This window comes from Heterodontus francisci, chromosome 32 (assembly GCF_036365525.1).
Source record: "Heterodontus francisci isolate sHetFra1 chromosome 32, sHetFra1.hap1, whole genome shotgun sequence".
Classification (NCBI taxonomy): Eukaryota; Metazoa; Chordata; class Chondrichthyes; order Heterodontiformes; family Heterodontidae; genus Heterodontus; species Heterodontus francisci.
The window spans coordinates 7,080,658-7,100,706 of NC_090402.1; the positions used below are offsets into that span (position 1 = coordinate 7,080,658).

Genomic DNA, 20,049 nt, shown 5'->3' on the forward strand with positions numbered 1-20,049 from the left:
CCCGGAAGTGCAGAAGGTGTTAGTTTAGGCAGGCATCAAGATCAGCGCAGGCTTGGAGGGCCGAATGGCCTGTTCCTGTGCTGTACTGTTCTTTGTTCTTGTTTTAAGATTTAGGTAATTAATCTTTTCTAAAACACATTTTCCCATCCAAAAAGATAAACTTGCAAAGTTACCTTGTTATTTTAAATACAAACAGTATTCCTATCATTTAAAAAAAGAAAATCACAAACTAAAATAATGTTGAGTTTCATTATTGGTGTACTGTACCTTCTCACGGACTTCTTCAGATGCATAGTGCCCACCCATGAGCAGTGCCTGTCCTGCTTCATCAGTAGCCTTGAAACTGTCCTCATGAGCATCAATTTCGCCCTGAAAAACATCAGACATGTGAATCTTGAGAGTTCCTAAATATTTTGCTGCTCAGGTCATTGTCATGCTCGGACGGAGCCGTGACGAAATGAACAATGAACAGGGGGAATTATGACAATAAAAAGTCAACTGGTAAACTGAACCACAAGAAAATGGACACATCTGTGCCACAGAGAAAATGGAGTAGAGGTCAGGTGACACCCTCCTGTACTGGCAATCAACAAGCCTGCCTGCAGGGCTTGCAGGGCTACGGGAATCGAACCGAGGTGTGGGACTGATAGCATAGCTCTGTGGAGAGGCGGCATGGACTCAAATGGCCTCCTTCTGTACCATAAATGACTATGACCCTACTCTCTATGGCTCAAAGACGAAATTCATTAACTGCATCTGAATGAGCTCTGGGGAAAACCATTTGAAACTGAAAGGAGCCCATTAAATGTTAATGACTCCTACCTACAGGAATGGGACTAACAAAGGTTCTGGAAGACAGACTGACTCCACAGCCCAAACCCAGATGAATGGGTGTGAAGTGGCACCGTTATAACAGAATGAACCCCATCCAGACACCAAGATAGCAATGGTTTCCATATTCTGGACCACTATGTGGTTGAGGCAGGGGAGAGAGCCCTGTGTCACCTGACACAGACTCAAATGTGATGGATTTTTACCTTAAAAAAGGTAGCCCATTGGAGAGAGAGAGAGAGAGAGGAGAGATCAAGAAAAGACCACTGAAAGCCAGTTCCAGACAAAGGCTGTAAGCTCGGTCCAGCACAAGGAAGGAGCCCTGCTGCTGATACTATACTTCAACTTGCTGCAGCAGAGAACTTAAAAAGTGACCACCGCCTCTGGTCTGAAGTTTAAGCACCAGAAATCTACAACGCTTCAACAAGTTCATGACTCCAAACATCCAGGCTTACACTTTTGAAAAGACTTTCCTCCCAAGAAGATTCAACAATTTTCTGTGAACCACAAACTCTTACATTGCTTTAGACTTTAATTGCATCCTACCCATTCTCTTTCGATCTATCTATTCTTGTGCATGCAAGAGTGTGTGAATGAGTGAGTGGATGAAGGTTGCGAACAATTCGGATTTTGCTGTTTAAAAATAAAATTTAACCTTCCTTTTTTAAAACAATGAGAAAACTTGTTGTTTGTCTGTTTATTTGACCCTGAAACATACAGGGATTACACCATTTTTAACAAAACCCTACTGCGGTCAGTTGGGAGGTGAGAAGGGGAAGTTACCCACACCACTTACCACCTGTCCTTAATATCATTCAAATGCTACTGAAGGCTTTTATAAGCTGCTTCTATTCATCATTCTAAATCTTTAGCAGTCTTCATTGCGCACTGCAGAATTCCTTTGCCTGCATTTTGTGAATTTATGCCCCAATAAATAAGAAATAAAAATTATTCTAGACATACCAAAGTTGAAACAGCCTGCTCATCTCCCATTATAAGGCAAAGACCAAGGGGGCAGAAACTCGACTCGCAGTCGTCCGTCATGCAACTGAAAAAACAGGGGCCGGATCTTCAAACCACGCTGAGAGCAGGGATGGCAGCAAGCGCGATTTGAAGATCGCGTTCACGGAGGTCAGCACTCGGTCCCACCGTTTCCAGAACGCGATGTTATTTTTAAACCGCAGCAGGCAGAGAGAGAACCAGAAAGGTGTCTGTGTCCAATTAACTGCCTGTTGAGCTCATTAACAGCCTGGTCAGGAACAGGGGTTATTTTTAAAGTCAGGGAACAGGGAAAAATAGCATGGGGAGGAACACGACAAGGTTGTGAAGATGCAAGCATTGTAGAGGGACATGAGGGCTACGAGAAGGCCTGGCCCCTAATGCCAGGCCTCCAGCTCCCCTGTGACATCTCACTTCCTTCTGGTGCTGTGGACGGCAGATCTCTCCCTCAGGACAACCAGCAGATGGCTGCCATGGAAGTTTACATGAACCCCAGACTTGATTTGAGCCACTGCCATTTTCAATCTCACTGGCTCCAAGAGGACAGGAAACTCGTCTCCATACCAATTATGGCTTTCTCATTTGAAAATTGCAATCTGAATCAGCTTCCACAGGAGGCAGGTTTCAGACCAAAACCAGACCAGGCTCCCGTTTCCTGCCTCCACTTTGAAAATCTGGCCCCAAGTGTCCGGCAACTAAAGTCAGGGAGCACCTTGGTCACCCATTAATGCTCAAGGCCAACTTGATGCCATATTCAGGCCAGCCTGTAACTGAACGAGCAGCCCATCCAATACAGGTATAAGGCTGTCCAAAATGTGCAAATTAGAGTCCTACGCAAAATTCAGTTACAATTGTGTGATGCACGCCACTCTGTTTTCTTCCCTAAATATACTGTATTACATTTGGGCCGGGCATTGACTTTTCTAATCCCTCAAGTGCCTGCACATGCATAATGATACAGAGGACTACAATCACCTTGTGCTCCTGATGTCTATCAAGCAATGCCTCTGCTCCAGCCACATCATTCGCCAATTCATCAGCACTGATGAGAGCCTTCATTTCAGTCACCCAGCTGGTCAGGTCACGGAAATCAGCCAGGAAACGCTGCAGCCTAAGGAAAAGTAGTACTGTTCTAAACTATGTAATCACTGTTAAGCAATGCTCCAAATAACATTCCCAGTATTGTAGAACATAATCAGATAATTTAGCCCATCAAGCATGCCAGCTTTTTTCGTCACAAGTTTAATTCCAGTCTTGTGCTTGCTCTCTGTAACTCTCAAGACTCTGCCTTTTCCGAGCAACGATCAAACTCCCATTCAAAAGAACTGATACCAAGCCAAAGAAGGAGATATTAGGACAGGTGACTAAAAGCCAAGTCAAAGAGGTAGATTTTAAGGACAGTCTTAAAGGAGAAGAGCAAGGTGGCCAGGTTTAGGGAGGGTATTCAAGAACTTAGGATCTAGGCAGCTGAAGGCATAGCCGCTAATGTGGGGTGAAGTGAGTGTGGATGCACAAGAGGCCAGAGTTGAACCAACGCCAAGTTCTTGGAGGGTTATTGGGCGAGACCATGGAGGGATCTGAATACAAGGATGAGAATTTTAAAAATCGGAGCCAATGTGGTCAATGAACCCAGGAGTGATGGGTGAACAAGACATGGTGCAAGTTTGAATAATAAAAGCAAAGTTTTGGATAAGTTCAAGTTTATGTAAGGTAGAAGGTGGGAGGCTGACTGGGAAAACATTGGAACGAGAGAGTCCACAGCTAACAAAAGCATAGATAAGGGTTTCAGCAGCAGATACACTGAGGCAGATGCAGAGATGCTAATCACCCTGTGCATGAAAATTTTTCCATCTTCTCCCGAATTATTTAAAGTAGCAGAAAGTGCAAACTACCAGCTCAATGTTCTCAAGACAACATAGGCAATGATTCATCAATTTTACAATTTTAAAATCCTTTTCATGAGTTCCCAGATTTTAAACCCCTGATGTTAGTAACATTAGTGGCATTTACAGTCAGATTTTGCTAGCTGGGAGTTAAAAGTCAAAATACCACTTCTGTAGTTGCAGAGGCAACATGAACCTGGCTTTGTAAAATTCAGAATTTAAGACAGAAGGGCCATTTAACATTGCTTCAATAAAAGGTTTGTAAACTACACCCCTATATTAGATTAGTAACTTGTACATGAGATGCAAACTCTCATTTTACTCCCTTGTAACGAGTCTTCATGCAAATAGGTGGCTCTTTCACTTCTGCGTTCACCTGTACGAGTCATCAAGGCGTGTATGTCTCTGTGCTGCCAAAGTGCGGATTCGCTCCCAATTTTGAATGAGCTCTTCTTGTTTGACTTGAATCTGGGCTGCATTCTGGGGGTGTGACTGTTGTAGGCGGTCTGCCTCAGAAGTCAGTGCTTTCACCTGAACAGCAAGCAAAAGAAGAAAGGTTAAGATACCAATGTGAATACAGCTTGTGTTTGAGAAGCAATAAATGGCATGCATTACCAAATAATAAATTGATTGTAATGACTTGTGATCATATTCTTTCACTTACCACTAAGTTACAAAGTAATTACTGTTTTACATATTAATGAAATGATCTTTTGTACATTGTTATACACACACACAATCTCAGTCTGAGAGCATGGAAATGAATACATGATATTTACCAATGCTGTAATGTTGGATATCAGTTACTACAGCCCTTCAGTGACTATGCAAATAGTTCTTTCCAATAGCAAAAATTAGTACCACAGCACTTCACAAATTTTTAAAATCAATGGATATTAGTGACATTACACCAATATGTTCCAAAGATGAGATCAGGTTTTGCAGAAACCAAAAAGGCATTCTGAAAGTATAAGAAAACAAGTATTTGGAGGGTTTCAAGTCATTATCCTAGTTTAGCAGAATTACCTTATCCTCCAGAGCCGCAAGATCGCGCTCTAAGCCTTCATGTTTGCGAAGAAGTGTCTGCACACTAGCCAGGTCACGTCCAAAATCATCTGATGCCATTAGCTGTTCTTTCTCTTTAATCCAACTAATTGTTTCATCCACATCCCTGCCAAGCACAACGTGCATTAATACAGAAATACAATATGCATATCTAGTTTAAAACACACATGTGCCACATGTTACTAACTTGCCCTACTAGTTTTTCATCTCTTCCAAAGTAGAAGCGCCTAGCTTTCCCTTACATTTCCATCCAATGCTCTGACAGTTATTCCACTGAGAAAAACATTATTAAAAGCAACACAATACAAATTATTTCTACACAAGAAACAAGAAGCAAAAGCATTCAAGTAGTAAAAAAAGAGGACAGCCACTAAGTTTGTGTGCATGGTGAAATTTTAAGCAATGATGAATATTTGGAGATGACACAGGAAAATTGCTATATTCACATATCAGGGCAGAAAATTACAAGGATTTTTACATTTAAAAAGGGGGTCTATTAGTTTTTTTTGTAAGACTTGGGGAACAATAAATAATTGAAAAGTAAATTGACTAGAGTTAAATATGAAATGTAGCCATTTGTAAAGTTTCCTAGAAGGGAATTAGCAACTTTTGCAATCTAGGAAATCCATTTCTCTTTCTAGGAACTCTGTGTTCTTGACAAGTTTTCTCAATTGTACACCCTCATACCAGATCACAGCAATCAGCTGACCCACCTATTAAAACGCTGCACCTCTGCTGCTCCAAAAAGCTTGCCTTGTCGCTGCAGAACCAGGCCCTTAAGTCGCTGCCAGGCAGTGTTCACCTCATCCTGTCGATGGGTGATAAGTGCCAGCTCAGGGTGATTGTCCTATATAAAGGACAAAGAATCAGTGTCAATCTCATCATAACAGATCTCCCTCCACCCTGTCAGCGTGCACACAATATTTTCCATTTCACATGGTGTAATGTAAAACATAATGGGGTAGAATTCCACAGGGATTCAAGATACAATGGTTAAAATATAAGCTGTCAGAAACACCTTAGCTTTCCTCAGTTCAATTTTCATGCTAAGAAGTTAGTAGTTAACTTTAGTATGATCAAATGCACAATGTGTAAATGCAGCATCAGGAACATACATGTTCCTAAAACAGTGTTTATAAAAATACAGAGAAGTATTTTTGTATACTGTTACATGAAATGGTACAATTAGGGGCACTGTCATACAGCACAAAATATCCACGGCACCCCTGCAGAGTCCGCAGTACCTCAAAGTGGCCAGGTGACTGCAACAGGGAATTCAAGAGAGAGAAGTATCTGGTGAAAGATTTCACAGAGGGGTATGAGAGGTTATCATGGAACATAATATTTCCTAGACACAGGGACTTCCAGTTGAACATCAATGGTTATCTCGGGTCCTCTATATTCCCACAGTGCAACAAGAGAATCTAACCATCTCCTTGACATTCAACAGCATTACCATTGCTGAATCCCCCACTATCAATATCCTGGGAGTTACCATTGACCAGAAACTGATTTGGAGCAGCCACATAACTTCTGTGGCTACAAAAGCAGGTCAGAGCCCGGGAATTCTACGGCAAGTAACTCGCCTACCTCCCCAAGGCCTGTCCACCATCTACAAGGCACAAGTCAGGAACGTGATGGAATACTCTTCACTTGCCTGGATGCAGCTCCAACAATACTCAGGAAGCTTGACACCATCCACGACAAAGCAGACCACTTGATCGGCACCCCATCCACCACCTTAAACATTCACTCCCTTCACCATCGGCGCACAGTGGCAGCAGCATGTACCATATACAAGCTGCGCTGCAACTACTCACCAAGCCTCCTTCAACAGCAACTTCCAAACCCGCAACCTCTTCCACCTAGAAGGACGAGGGCAGCAGACCTATGGGAACACCACCATCTGCAAGCTCCCCTCCAAGCCACATACCATCCAGACTTGGAAATATAATCGCCATTCCTTCACTGTTATTGGATCAAAATCCTGGAACACCCTCCCTAACAGCACTGTGGGTGTACCCGCAGCAGATGGACTGCAGCGGTTCAAGAATGCAGCTTACCGCCACTTTCTCAAGGGCAATTAGGAATGGGCAACAAATGCTGCCATTGCCAGCGATGCCCACATCCCATGAAAATGAACAAAAAAAAATTCCTATGCAGCCTGGTTGCAGTTCAGAGAGTAAGATCAGCAACTAAATTTTTAAACCAACAACTGCATTCAGAGGCTTGTCCACACCACCAGCTTATTTATTTTTTTTAAAAAGCTCTAAGTTTATAAAGTGTAATGAACTGTTTATAAACCTAGTTTGACATTGCACTTAAAGCATCTTTTGGGCCTCCTTATCTCGAGAGACAATGGATACGCGCCTGGAGGTGGTCAGTGGTTTGTGAAGCAGCGCCTGGAGTGGCTATAAAGGCCAATTCTGGAGTGACAGGCTCTTCCACAGGTGCTGCAGAGAAATTTGTTACTAGACTAGTAATTCAGAGGCCTATACTAATGATTTGGAAGTATGAGTTCAAATCCCACCATGGCAGCTGGGGAATTGAAATTCAATTCATTAAGTAAATCTGGAATTTTAAAAAAAGCTAGTATTAGTAATGGTGACCATGAAACTACTGGATTGTTGCAAGAACCTCTGGTCTTTAATGCCCTTTAAAGAAGGAAATCTGCTGTCCTTACCTTGTCTCTCCACACCCACAGCAATGTGATTCACTTGTAACTGCCCTCTAAAATGTCCAAGCAAGCCACTCAGTTATATTCACCATGTAATTCAAGGGCAATTTGGAATGGGCAATAAATGGCAGAAATGCCCACACCCCATGAACGAGTTAAAAAAAAAACTTAATGCAGTATCCAAATGGGGATCACCCACTGGCCTTGCTTTAGTCAGATGGGATTTTAATCCAAAATTGTAGTGCACCAGCAACACTATAGATGTATTGTGAATGCAGTCAAAAGGCTCTAACCTGTTCAAGTTTTCCAGCCAGCTGATTAACTTCATTAACACGCTCCTCATGAGCGGCAAGATCAGTTTGGAATTCCTCAAATTTCTTCTGCAAAACCTCCACATGCTCCAAGTCCTGGCCAACTTCTTCTGATGTCACAATAGCCTCCTAAATATAGATAAAAATGGAAATTCAATTTTAGATGTTGATCAAATTAACCAGAACACTTTTTTTTTTAAAATATTGAAAAATGTTTTCCAAGGCCATCAATAAAATTATTAAGCACCACAAAAAAAAAATCTCACCAAAATGGTCTCAAATCTATTAATTAAAAATGCTAATATCTGATCCTAGTTTTAAAATTATAAGCTAGGTGGTTTGCTTGGCTTTCCCTTCTAATTGAAGTTTAGGCATAACTTCTAACTCTCAAGAAGAGACAGCCAAAAGGTCAGCTGTACAGATCTGTGCTAGCTATAAGGGTACTTGTGTGACTTACCAAAAGGAACTTCTCTCAGATGCCAAAACCAACATTTGAAGTGAACAGAATAGCCCTAGAGAGCTTGCTTACGAAAAAAACGTGTTTATGAAGCTCAAGTGCAGCAATGATATTGTTGTTCAAGTACACAATGCTACAAGTTACTCTACACATTAAGTTTTGCTTCAACATATCAAGCATAACAAAATACTAAACACGAATCAATGGCCACGATATTCTGATTAATAGTTTTGACTCTACGAGTTCAATTTCCTGTTTCTAAACGCACAAGCTAATGCATCTGTGTGAAATTAGTTTAAAACAAACAGCCGTAATAAGTACAAAAGCTATTAAGTAGGTTACAATAGCAAATGTGCTAACCAGCACATTACCAGAGGAAATTAAATACCTTAGCAATAAAGCGAATAAATTCTATTTATAGAAAGTTGTGTGTTTACATTTTGCCATCTGTATTTACTGAAATAGCTCAATTTGGAGCACAGAAATAAATACAAGACTGGGGCCATGGTTGCACCTCAATGTCCCCATCACTACAGGAATAATATCAACAGTGGGCTGGATTTTATGCACCCGTCGCCAGGAGTGGCAGCGGGCGAAAAAAAATGGCCATGCCGCTGCGATCTTCCTCGTAGTGGCCCCACAATAAAATGCCGGTTGGGCCCCCCCACCCCACTCACATGGAGGGGGGCTGGCTCTCCAATGCCTGCAATGGCATCAGCTGCCTGTGCGTAGGCACTGCCGCCACTTTTAAAGCCCTGCCGGCTAATTTAAATTATACTCCTCCCCTCCCCCCCCCACTGTACTGATTAAAAATCTGCTGCCCCTTTCCCACCTTCCAATAATCAATAAAATTCATTATTTGCCCTCTTCCCCGCCACCCCCCACACTTGACCTCTTTCCCCCACCCCCCAAAACTGAACAAAGTGCACAAGTCACCCCTTCCCACCATCCCCAACACTGATTATGTAAATTTAATCCCGTCCCCCCATCCCCCGCACGAAAAATCTTAAGTTACCCCTTACCCACCACTGCAGCGCCTGCTTTCCCCAGACGGGAAAGTGAAGGCGCGCGAGTGCTGGCCGCCGCTGACGTCAGGAGCTTTGTAAAATCCCAGCTATTTTGTTATAAACAAACTCTTCCCCTTGCAACTGTAACTTACAAAGTGCATTCAAAATACGGGCCTGGAATCTCCTTGAAATGAATTATACAGTTGTTGTCTCTTTACAAAAAAAAACAAATCAATCTGCAAAGGGAGTTAAACATGGGCTTCCTGGGTCTGCTCATTTGCATTCTCGGTCCTCTTATTAATGTAAAACCCATGTAAAATAGGTGCAACTGGGAATAGCTACACCACGTGGACTGCAGCGATTCAAAAGGATGGCTCATCATCATCTTCGAGGGCAATTAGGGATGGGCAATAAATGTTGGCCTTGCCAGCGATACTTACATCCCAGAAACGAATAAAAAAAAGATTAACTGGAAACTTCTGCATATCCTTTAAAAAGACAAGTATGCCAATTTCCTGAATCCCAGGACTGCAGAACTCAGCAGAGCTGGCAATATAACACACAGGGAATGCTATCCTATCCACCCTGGGCACTAGAACATTCCTCACCCTTTTAAAATCAACACTTCCACAACTAACGTTTCACACTGCACTCTGGTTAAGGGCAGCATTAGACCAACCGTGCTACTGATCAATGGGGCCACATATCCAGGGCCCAGTGGAATAAGCTGGAGTGCACCTGCCCAATACTGCCATCTCTCAGGATGGCAGCATATGACAGGCCTTTCCTTTCAGGGCACCATACCAGTGGGATATGGGAAATAAGTCCAAGTTGCCCAGGAACAACCTCCAGAGATGTCGTCAGCCAGAAGTAGCTGCCATGAGACCAGTGCTACCTCAGTCTTATGACTTTTCGGAACAATATGAGAAGCATCTATCTTTCATTACCGAGGTCTTCAGGTGGCACTTAGAAGGGGTAAAACAGGTGATAGAAAGGTACGTGCACAAACATTATTCAGTAATTTGGATAATTTGCAGAGAAGAATTGCAAGGTCATGGGGAAAAAAAAAAATCAGGGGAGTGGGCCTAATTGGATAGCCCTTTCAAAGAGCCAGCATGGACATGATGGGCTGAGTGGACCCCTTCTATGCTCCAAGATTCTATGATTTCTACAACTTGTAAATGCTTTTGTACCTTTCTTTGCATTTGCTTTAACTGCCTCTTACAGGGTTAGCCACTAGAAGATTTTTGGACCTCTGCACTTGTAATCAGGGCATCTCAGGAGTAAGAATGGCTTTTTGTGTGGGCACACCACTCTTTTGTGATGGAGGAGAAACAGCAGCAGCACATGATGGAGCAATGCTCCCTCAGGGGCTATGAAGGGTAATCTGGTTTAGTAGATGTTAGTTTGGAACTTTGTCCATAGTAAAGCTATCCCTCTCCCTAACCCTGTGATACTCATTAACAACACAGAACAGATTGAACTTTTTTGTGCTGATCTTGCCCCAAAATGATTAAGTTCACAAAATAATTTAAATGCTTGAACCTCAAGATGCAAAACTGAGGGTGCCAATACCAACCTTTTTCGGACAGGCAGACTAAACATGAAACATTTCAATTTCCATGCTAGCACTTGTCATTTAAAAATAAAACTAACCAAGAAGGCTTTGCAATAATCCCATTTACAGGCAGTCACCTGGAAAAAACTTTGGAAGTTAAACTCCATCCACCTCCTTCCTCCCCCCCACCCCACAAAACACATTTCCAATCAGTGGCCTCCTATTATCTGGAACAGTAGTATAATGGTTAGGTTGCTAGATTAGCAATGCAGAGGCCTGGACGAATGATCCAGAAACAGGACTCAAATCCCACTATGGCAGCTGGAAAATTTAAATTCAGTTAATTGAATAAATCTGGAATAAAAAGCTGCTATAATGTAATGGTGACCATGTAACTACTGCATTATTGTGAAAACACATCTGGTTCACTATGTTCTTTAGGGAAGGAAGTCTGCCATCCTTACCTGTCTGCCTATATATGATTCCAGAATAAAGGCCTGCTCGGGTCTGCAAATGAAACTAGAGCCCGACAGAACCACATCCAACCTGAGCCTGACCCGGCCCCAGTCCCTTCATTGTTTCCTGCGCCCGACCCGACCATTGGAATATAATGAACTTTATTGAAGAGGTTGTGCTCTAGCTTGGATGGAATCGCTCACTGCAGACTAGTGTGGAGTGTTTCCTGCCTTGACGTCCTGGCTGTCAGTGTGTCCGACCTGGCTCAAACCAACCCCGAATGCCGGACCCGGAAAAGCAGCCTGACCCAAACCCGACACATGTCGTCGGGTCCGGGTCGGGTAGCCATGCTCTATTCCAGAACCATAGCAATGTGGTTGACTCTTAATTGCCCCCCCAAAATCACCTCAGTTGTCAAAAAGGCAGCTCACCACCACCTACTCATTAGGAAAAAAAAAGGATTGGCATCTATATAGCGCCTTTCACAACCATCTTAAAGTGCTTTACAGCCAATGAAATACTTTTGAAGTATAATCACTGTTGTAAGGTAGGAAACGTGGCACCAATTTGTGCACAGCAAGCTGCCACAAACAATGTGATAATGATCAGATATCTGTTTTTGTGATGTAGATTGGAGGGATAAATATTGGCCAGGAAACCAGGGATAACTTTCCCACTCTTCTTCAAAATAGTGCCACGGGATTTTTTTTTTTTACATCCACCCGAGAGGGCAGACAGGGCCTTGGTTTAACGTCTCATTTGAAAGACAGCACCTCTGACAGTGCAGCATTCTCTCAGTACTGCACTGGAGTGTCAGTCTTGATTTTTGTTTTCAAGTCCTTGAGTAGGACTTGAACCCAGAACCTTATGACTCAGGGAGGTGAGAGTGCTACCAACTGAAATCAAGAAAAACACAAATTAGGAACGGGCAATAAATTTTGGCATTACCAGTGACATCCACATCCCATGAATGAATAAAAAAACACACCCTTCCATAAACTTTAAGTGTACAAGTTATTTTTCAAATGAGTATTTAAGCAGGATACATTCTTTATCCTGGAGTATGCCGAATAAACTAAACGTACCGATGTGTACAGATACTGGCTTGGTGGCTTTGTTATTTTTACTGCAGAGAAAATAAAAGTGTATGGAAGAATTATCATATATTTTTCCATTATGGCACCCAACTCCACCTTCTCCCGATCCCACACAAGTACAATATACTAACAAACTTCAATCCTTACCTCAGAAACAAATAACTGACCTTATCATTGATCCAATCCATGACATCATCACACTCTCGCTGATATTGCACAAGCTTCTGCGTCTGTAGGAGTCGGATCCCCTTCTCCCTCATTTTCTCCAGCAAACGCGCCCATAGTTGATGGAGCTCCTCTAGTCGAGTCTTGAAAGAAAGATTTAAAGAAATAAAAGTACAAAAAAAAAAGCTTCATTATGGCATGACAGAGTACAGAAGAACTCAACAAAATGCCAAATGGTGTCAGGCTTTTACAATGTGCAACACCACCACATTATAAAGCTCAGTTTTCCACTGTTATAGGTACAGTGCATATTGAAACAATTCTATAATTAACACTTCCATACCATCTGATATTCTGCATACAACTGTAGCTAGCCCATTGCTAATAAGTAATGCAGGATTACCTCAGAAAAAAAAAAATATCATACCACGAGGTCAAGTTCTAATATAGAATTGCATGAATATACAGCACAGAAACAGGCCATTTGGCCCAACCAGTCCATTCCAGCATTTATGCTCCATTCGAGCCACTACCCATCCCTTCCTCATCTAACTCTTATCAGCTTAATCCTCTATTTCCTTCTCCTTCATTCACCTATCTAGTTTTCCCTTAAATGCATCTATTCACCTCAACTACTTTCTATGGTAACGAGTTCTACATTCCACAAGTTTGTTCTGAATTCCCTATTTGATTTCTTGGTGACTATCTTATAATGGATAGCCTCTAGTTTTCTAGAGTAGTCTTCCCTAGAAGTGGAAACACACTCTGTGTTTACTCTATGAAAACCTATCATAATGTTAAAGACCTTTATTAGGTCAACCCTTGGCCTTCACTTTTCAAAAGCAAAGGATAAGTAAAAGTATACATCCTTTCAAGGAAGCATGCAGTTGTGAAACAAAAGAAGGAAACAACCTTGAATTGCTGGTTCCTCTGAAAAGGAAACCAAAGCTTCCTGTAACCGCACCACACATTTTAAACCAGAAGTTTCTATTTTTAAGTCTGTATTAAAACTCATTCAAGACAGACACAGAAACGCAAAAGGTGGTCAAACATGAAGTTCACAGTTTACACAGGTTTCCCGACCCATTTTAGTTAAGAATACGTTTCACAAATATCACTGAGGAAATTAACTGGCAGACAGAACGATGCTGAAATGCTCCAGTCAGAAGGGTAATTGTATGACATAAAATCAAGCTGATGGGGGTGGTTATATGGCCACCCGCTATACATAACATTGAAGAAAGAAAGACTTGCATTTATATAGTGTTTTTCACAAACTCAGGACATCCCAAAGTGCTTCATAGCCAATGGAGTACTTCTGAAGTGTCGTCACTGTTGTAATGTAGTTAACACAATAGCCAATTTACACACAGCAAGATCCCAACAGGCAGCAATTAAATAAATGACCAGATCATATGTCTTTAACTGCTGGTTCAGCAATATATATAAGCCAGGGCACCAGGAGAATTCCACTATTCTTCACAGTCATCTTATACGTCCACTTAAGAGAGCAGATTGGACCTCGATTGAACATCTCAGCCAAAAGATAGCAGCTCCGACACTACTTAGGGAGTGCTATACTGAAGTGAGTGGGTAACAGTGCTACACAACTCAGGACTACTGTAAATCAGACCCCCACCAGCTGATAACAGAGTGACACTAATTTCAGTTGTGGAGTAGTTTAAAGATAGTCAATAATGAAAGGCAAAACACAAGGTGCATTTTCAACTCATCCCAAGGAGAGAAATTCAAACAAACCCACTGCACTACACAGCAATTATACACCTACTTCCATGTGAGTACCAATTTGTACTGTGGTTACAATAGGTCGTTGCGTAGTCCGGTAGGGCGTGAAGGACTAAAAGTCAACAACAAGGGTTAAATTTCTGATTGGCATGACAAAGGATCATAAAACTATGCAAGACAGCAGCCACTTACTCGGATAGTTTCCGTTGAAAAATGCCCATCTGTTATCATTCTGTTGCCAAACTCATCAAGTTTGATTATGGCACCGGCATTGGCTTGTACTTCAGCCTCAAATGCCTGGTGCTTCTGCAGCTTACCCTGGAAAAATAAAACACCATCAAGTTTGACTTTTTACAATTTTCGTCACTCCTTTTCTGAAGATACCAACTCTTGCTGGGCTACAGTTCGGGACATCAACAGCATTTTCACTCAAAAGATCATTCTTCATATACGACAATAGAAAATGATTGATCATGGAGAACATTACAGCCAGATCTGATGCGGTCCTCAGTTGACACGGATACATTTTGCAGGAGTACATATCAGGAAACTGCACAACCCAGACTGTAATTTTCCATTAATTAAAATGAATGCAATGTTTGGGGATTTTCCCGATAAGTACTACTGGTGCATGCACCAAGAGTCCTTAATTGGAATACTAAACTCTCCCCTTTAGGATACTCCACTGGAAAAGGTGTCAGTGTGAACATTAGGCAAGGCCAGGTTGAGGGATCCATGGAGCTGCATCTTAATACAAGTCACCGTCTTCAGAAATAGAAGAGGAAAATGGGGGAGAAAACAGACGAAACTATAACGAAAAGGGTACACAGATAGCTCAGCGTAAAATAATTATCCCGTACATAAAGAATTAGATATTTAAATCAAAGAACAATCCAAACTACTAACTTGAGCAAGGTCATTTCATTCTGAAACAATACAAATATAATTCAAATTGATGCTGAATAAATGAAAAAGCAAAAGGAAAAAAAAAATATGTGAAAGTGAATACTATGTTAGAAAGTTGCAGTCCATCATAAAGCTGAAACAGACATACAAATGGTCAGAGGCGTAGAACATCACGCACCTGCAGATTGCTGGGATCCTTGTAACTCTCATCAGATGCAATTTGCAGTTTCTCCTGAATCCATTTCTCCAATTCATCTGCATCACGGCGGAAACACTGAAAGCTGAAAGAATCATCTAGCTTCTGCCGTCTCAGAAGGGAGAGCTCCTTGAACCTCCGGTACCTGGTATGCATAGACAAAGAATATTATCAGCTTAGTAACTAATGTTCCATTCTTCCTCACATCAAGATACTTTACTTCCAATTAGAATCCCATTCAAAATGCCAAACCAAAAAACTAATAAAATCAACTGTCAGAATCAGCGTCAGATGATTGTAAATGGGGTAGAAATTATTTTGTCGTGTCCCTTTTTAAACCTGTAAAACTCGCGCAACAAGGGGCAATTTCAGGAACCAACGTCCCATGCACAAAGGATGCTTGAAATATATCTGACCAGATATTGGGTTGTGCCATTTTTCAGGCAACCCAGGACTGCCTGATACAGGTGTTAAGTCCCTTGCTATATAAATGAGGCTCTAACCTTTGTTGAGAGTGCTTCTATTTTAAATAAAAAATGTTTTTAAAGGACTCATTTAAACTGTGGAAATGGATTCATTTGGCAGTCTAATGAAATGCTGGACTTTGTTTTTTTTCACTGGTCACTGAAATGACACTTGACTGTGAAAACAATTACTGGAAGAATCAAAGAGTGCTAAAAACAATTTTTACTGGCGATCACCTGCCTTGAGATAAAGAAACAACAGGAACCCTTGGTCTAAGGAGGTGGGGGGGGGGGGGATGTTTACAGAGAAGCCACACATCAAAGGTTTAATGGAGGTCAGGAAGTTGACTTTCTGTTTGGGGTTTGGATATTGTTTTTAGTTCAAAACAGTTCACACCCCAACTGAAGACAGTTGAAGATCAGCCTGCCAAGGAAGAAACACCCATCTCTTTCCTCCTGTCGCTGAAAAAAACCCTGCGTATTCAGTGTGATAACAAAAACCCGTGATGTCACATTTATCCTGAGAAGCTGAAAAAAACCTGCCAGATTAATTCTTGATGCTGCCTAAAAAGAACTGCTCCAGAAAAGATCCCAGTGACCTGGCTATGTGTACCGGAAGCCAGACCAAAGAGGGGCAAATGACATCTTTCCATATCTTCTTTTTTACCTCTTCAAGAATGAACAAGTATTTGGCCAAAGTATTTTTTTTTGTTACAGAACTCTGCAGCGAGAATTTCTTTATTTTTTTCTGTGTGCGCTTGTGTGAGGGTGGGGGGCGGGGATTTAAAAAAAGGAACTTTCATATTTCAATCTGTGCGTTAATGCTTTTCTTCGTTACTGGATAAGTCTTGTTTTTAATAATCATTTGATAATTTTGTTGTTTAATAAAGAAACCTGGTTGGTGTATTTTATTCTGGGATAAAGAATATAGTATACGATTGGCTGCATTGGTAACTGGGCAAACATTTTAAAAATGTATGTTGTGACCTATGGAGAAGTGGGACTAGAAAAGACAGTACGTTTCTCCCACCTAGGCTGCAACACCTTCTACTAAATTGAATATCGCAGACAGGACCAAGGCTCAGGATTCTTCAGCAGCTGCCATAGAATGGTTAGATAATTTTTTTTTAAAAAAACATTCCCCAATAAAGGTCTTTCGAATTAAAAAAAGGTTCAATAGAGCAGATGATCTTTCCACTTGAGGGATATAAATAGACCATAGTCACAACTAGATTAATAAGCATTCAGGAGAAACTTCTTCACACAGAGAACAGTTATTACTACTCCCTTTACTTTTGGTTCCATGACATCTTTGTCATTTAATCTTTCTTGTCCTCTGCCCTATCACAGACCTTCCCTTTTGTTCTTCTTTCCCCCCCCACCCCACCACCACCCTTTGATTTGCTCAAAACCTATTACATTTCTAACCTTTGCTAGTTCTGATGAAAGGTCACAGACCTGAAACGTTAACTGTTTCTCTCTCCACAGATGCTGCCAGACATAGAACTATAGAAAAATTATGGCAAGGAAGGAGGCCATTCAGCCTGTCATGTCCATGCCGGCTGAAAAAAAACTAGCCGCCAATCTAATCCCACCTTCCAGCACCTGGTCTATAGCCTTGCCTGTTACAGCATTTCAGGTGCATGTCCAGGTACCTTTTAAAAGAATTGAGGGTTTCTGCCTCCCCCACCGTTCCTGGCAGTGAATTCCAGACACCCACCACCCTCTGGATGAAAAAGTTTTTCCTCATGTTTCCTCTAATCCTTCTACCAATCACCTTCTTCATCTACTTCCATCTACCTGTCCTGACACCTTCACGGACCTGTGGACATGCACTCCAAGACATGCACTTCTTCTACCCTGCTCAATATCCTCCCGTTTATTGTGTATTCCTTCATTTTATTTGCCCTCCCCAAATGCACTACCTCACACTTGTCGGGATTGAATTCCATTTGCCATTTTTCCGCCCACTCAACCAAACCACTGATATCATTCTGGAGTCTATATCTATCCTTTTCACGGCCAATTTTTGTATCATCAGCAAATTTCCCAAAAATACCTCCCACATTTATATCGAAATCATTAGTATATACCATGAACAGCAAGGGACCCAACACTGAGCCCTCTGGAACACCACTGGAAACTTCTTTCCATTCACAAAAACATCCATTGACTACTGCCCTTTTGTTTCCTCTCACTGAGAGAATTCTGGATCCAACCTTGACACATTCCCCTGTATCCCATGGGTTTTCATTTTACTGACCAGTCTGCCATGTGGGACCTTGTCCAATGCCTTACTAAAATCCATGTAAACCACATCCACTGCACTACCCTCATCAATCCTTCTTGTTAGTTCCTCAAAAAAAACTCAATTAAGTTAGTAAGACATGACTTTCTCTTAACAAATCCATGCTGACTATCCCTGATTAATTCGTGCCTAAGTGGCAGTTTATCCTGTCCCTCAGAATAGATTCTAACAATTTATCCACCACCGAGGTCAGACTGATCAGCCTATAATTATTTGGCCTATCCGTCGCACCCTTTATAAACAATGGTACAACATTCACAGACCTCCAATCGTCTGGTACCTCTCCTGTATCTAGTGAGGATTTGAAGATGATCCTCAATGCATCCGCTGTTTCCTTCCTGGCTTCCTTTGACAACCTGGGATGCAATCCATCCGGCCCTGGCGATTTATTCACTTTCAAGGATATCAAACCCTCTAGTACTTACTCTCTCATTATGCTTATGGTATCGAATATTTCACACTCCTCCTTTTCAACTACTCTGGCTACATCAACCCTCTCCTTTGTGAAGACAGAGACAAAAATCTCATCAAGAACCCTGCACACATCTTCTGCATCCGTACACAAATTCCCTTGCACATCTCTGATAGGCCCTATCCTTTCCTTAGTTATCCTCTTGCTCTTAATGTACTGATAAAATATCTTTGGGTTTTCCTTGATTTTACCTGCCAATAATTTTTTCATGTCCTCTCTTTGCTTTTCCAATTTCCTTTTTTACTTCACCCCTGCACTCTCTATACTTTTTTTTGGCTTTTTAGTGCTGAGTATTTCCAGAACTTTTTGTTTTTAATCACAGAGAATGGTTAGATTGTGGAACTTGATACTACAATGGAGTACTTGAGGCAAACACAAATCATTTAAGGGAAAGCTAAATGGGAGGAGGCTCATGTGGAACATAAACACCAGCATAGACCAGTTGGATGAAATGGCCAGATTCTGTGAAGTAAATACTCAGTAATTCCTGCAGAGCCAGGAAGAGCAGGATTGTATCCCAGACTCCACAGTACTCAGTCACCCACCCCACCCTACTCTGCCATTCCAACCCCTCCCCACTTCCAAGATTTACCTTCAGGCCACTGCTTGGGAAGCAAGTAATCCAAAATTCATCTTTTTAAAATGAGTGAGCTGCCGGTGTCTCTCGCAGGCCTCCCGTCTCAGGTGCGCACTCTTGTGCGCAATGCCCAATTCAGGTCTAAAATAATTTCTATCCCAGTTTATTTTGTACTTGTAACATGCTTTTGTGTAAAATTTGAGCTACTTGCTACAGTTTTCTGAGAATTCATTCAAAATGAGTTCTATACACAAATATCCCTCGAGGAAAAGTCACTGAATCCAAAATTCCCCATATTACTGTCTCAAATTTGCTGGAATTACAGATAATGGTGCCCTGCAGCATCATCCCACTGGAGTTTACAGGGTCAGTGGGACAATATCTCATTAAGATGGCTCAGGCAAGTGCACATATCATTTCAGACGCACCTTCAGCATCCACCTGCCTGAAATTGCAGCAGTGGTGTCACCAGGCCCCCTCAGCTCTGGCCATGGTCCTAATCAGCTATTCTGGCCTGTACCCCTGTGGTACAGTTGATAATGGGAGATGGTGGCATAGTGGTAAAGTCACTGAACTAGTAATCCAGCGACCCAGGCTAATGCCCTGGGGACACAGCTTCAAATCCCACCACAGCAGCTGGTGGAATTTAATTAATAAAAATCTGGAATTGAAAGCTAGATTCAGTAATGATGCCATGAAACTATCGATTGTCGTAAAAACCCATCTAGTTCACTAATGTCCTTCAGGGAAGGAAATCTGTTATCGTTACCTGGTCTGGCCTACATGTGAATCCAGACCCACAGCAATGTAGTTGACTCAACTGTCCTCTGAAATGGCTAGCAAACCACGCAGTTGTCAAAGGCAATCTGGGATG

General features: G+C 41.8%; 1 protein-coding gene across 4 annotated transcripts in view; it reads right to left on the reverse strand.

The window, feature by feature from the left end:
• sptan1 (spectrin alpha, non-erythrocytic 1) overlaps positions 1-20,049 on the reverse strand; it is a 135,943-nt gene that overhangs the window by 100,941 nt on the left and 14,953 nt on the right. For all 4 annotated transcript variants that reach the window (XM_068012118.1, XM_068012115.1, XM_068012117.1 and 1 more), the window contains exons 3-11: positions 15,337-15,499; positions 14,445-14,570; positions 12,509-12,649; positions 7,749-7,895; positions 5,492-5,625; positions 4,740-4,884; positions 4,090-4,244; positions 2,806-2,941; positions 268-369 (exon numbers count right to left, since the gene is read on the reverse strand). In XM_068012118.1, the coding sequence (XP_067868219.1) occupies positions 268-369; positions 2,806-2,941; positions 4,090-4,244; positions 4,740-4,884; positions 5,492-5,625; positions 7,749-7,895; positions 12,509-12,649; positions 14,445-14,570; positions 15,337-15,499 (1,249 nt within the window). The remainder of the gene's footprint in view (positions 1-267; positions 370-2,805; positions 2,942-4,089; positions 4,245-4,739; positions 4,885-5,491; positions 5,626-7,748; positions 7,896-12,508; positions 12,650-14,444; positions 14,571-15,336; positions 15,500-20,049) is intronic.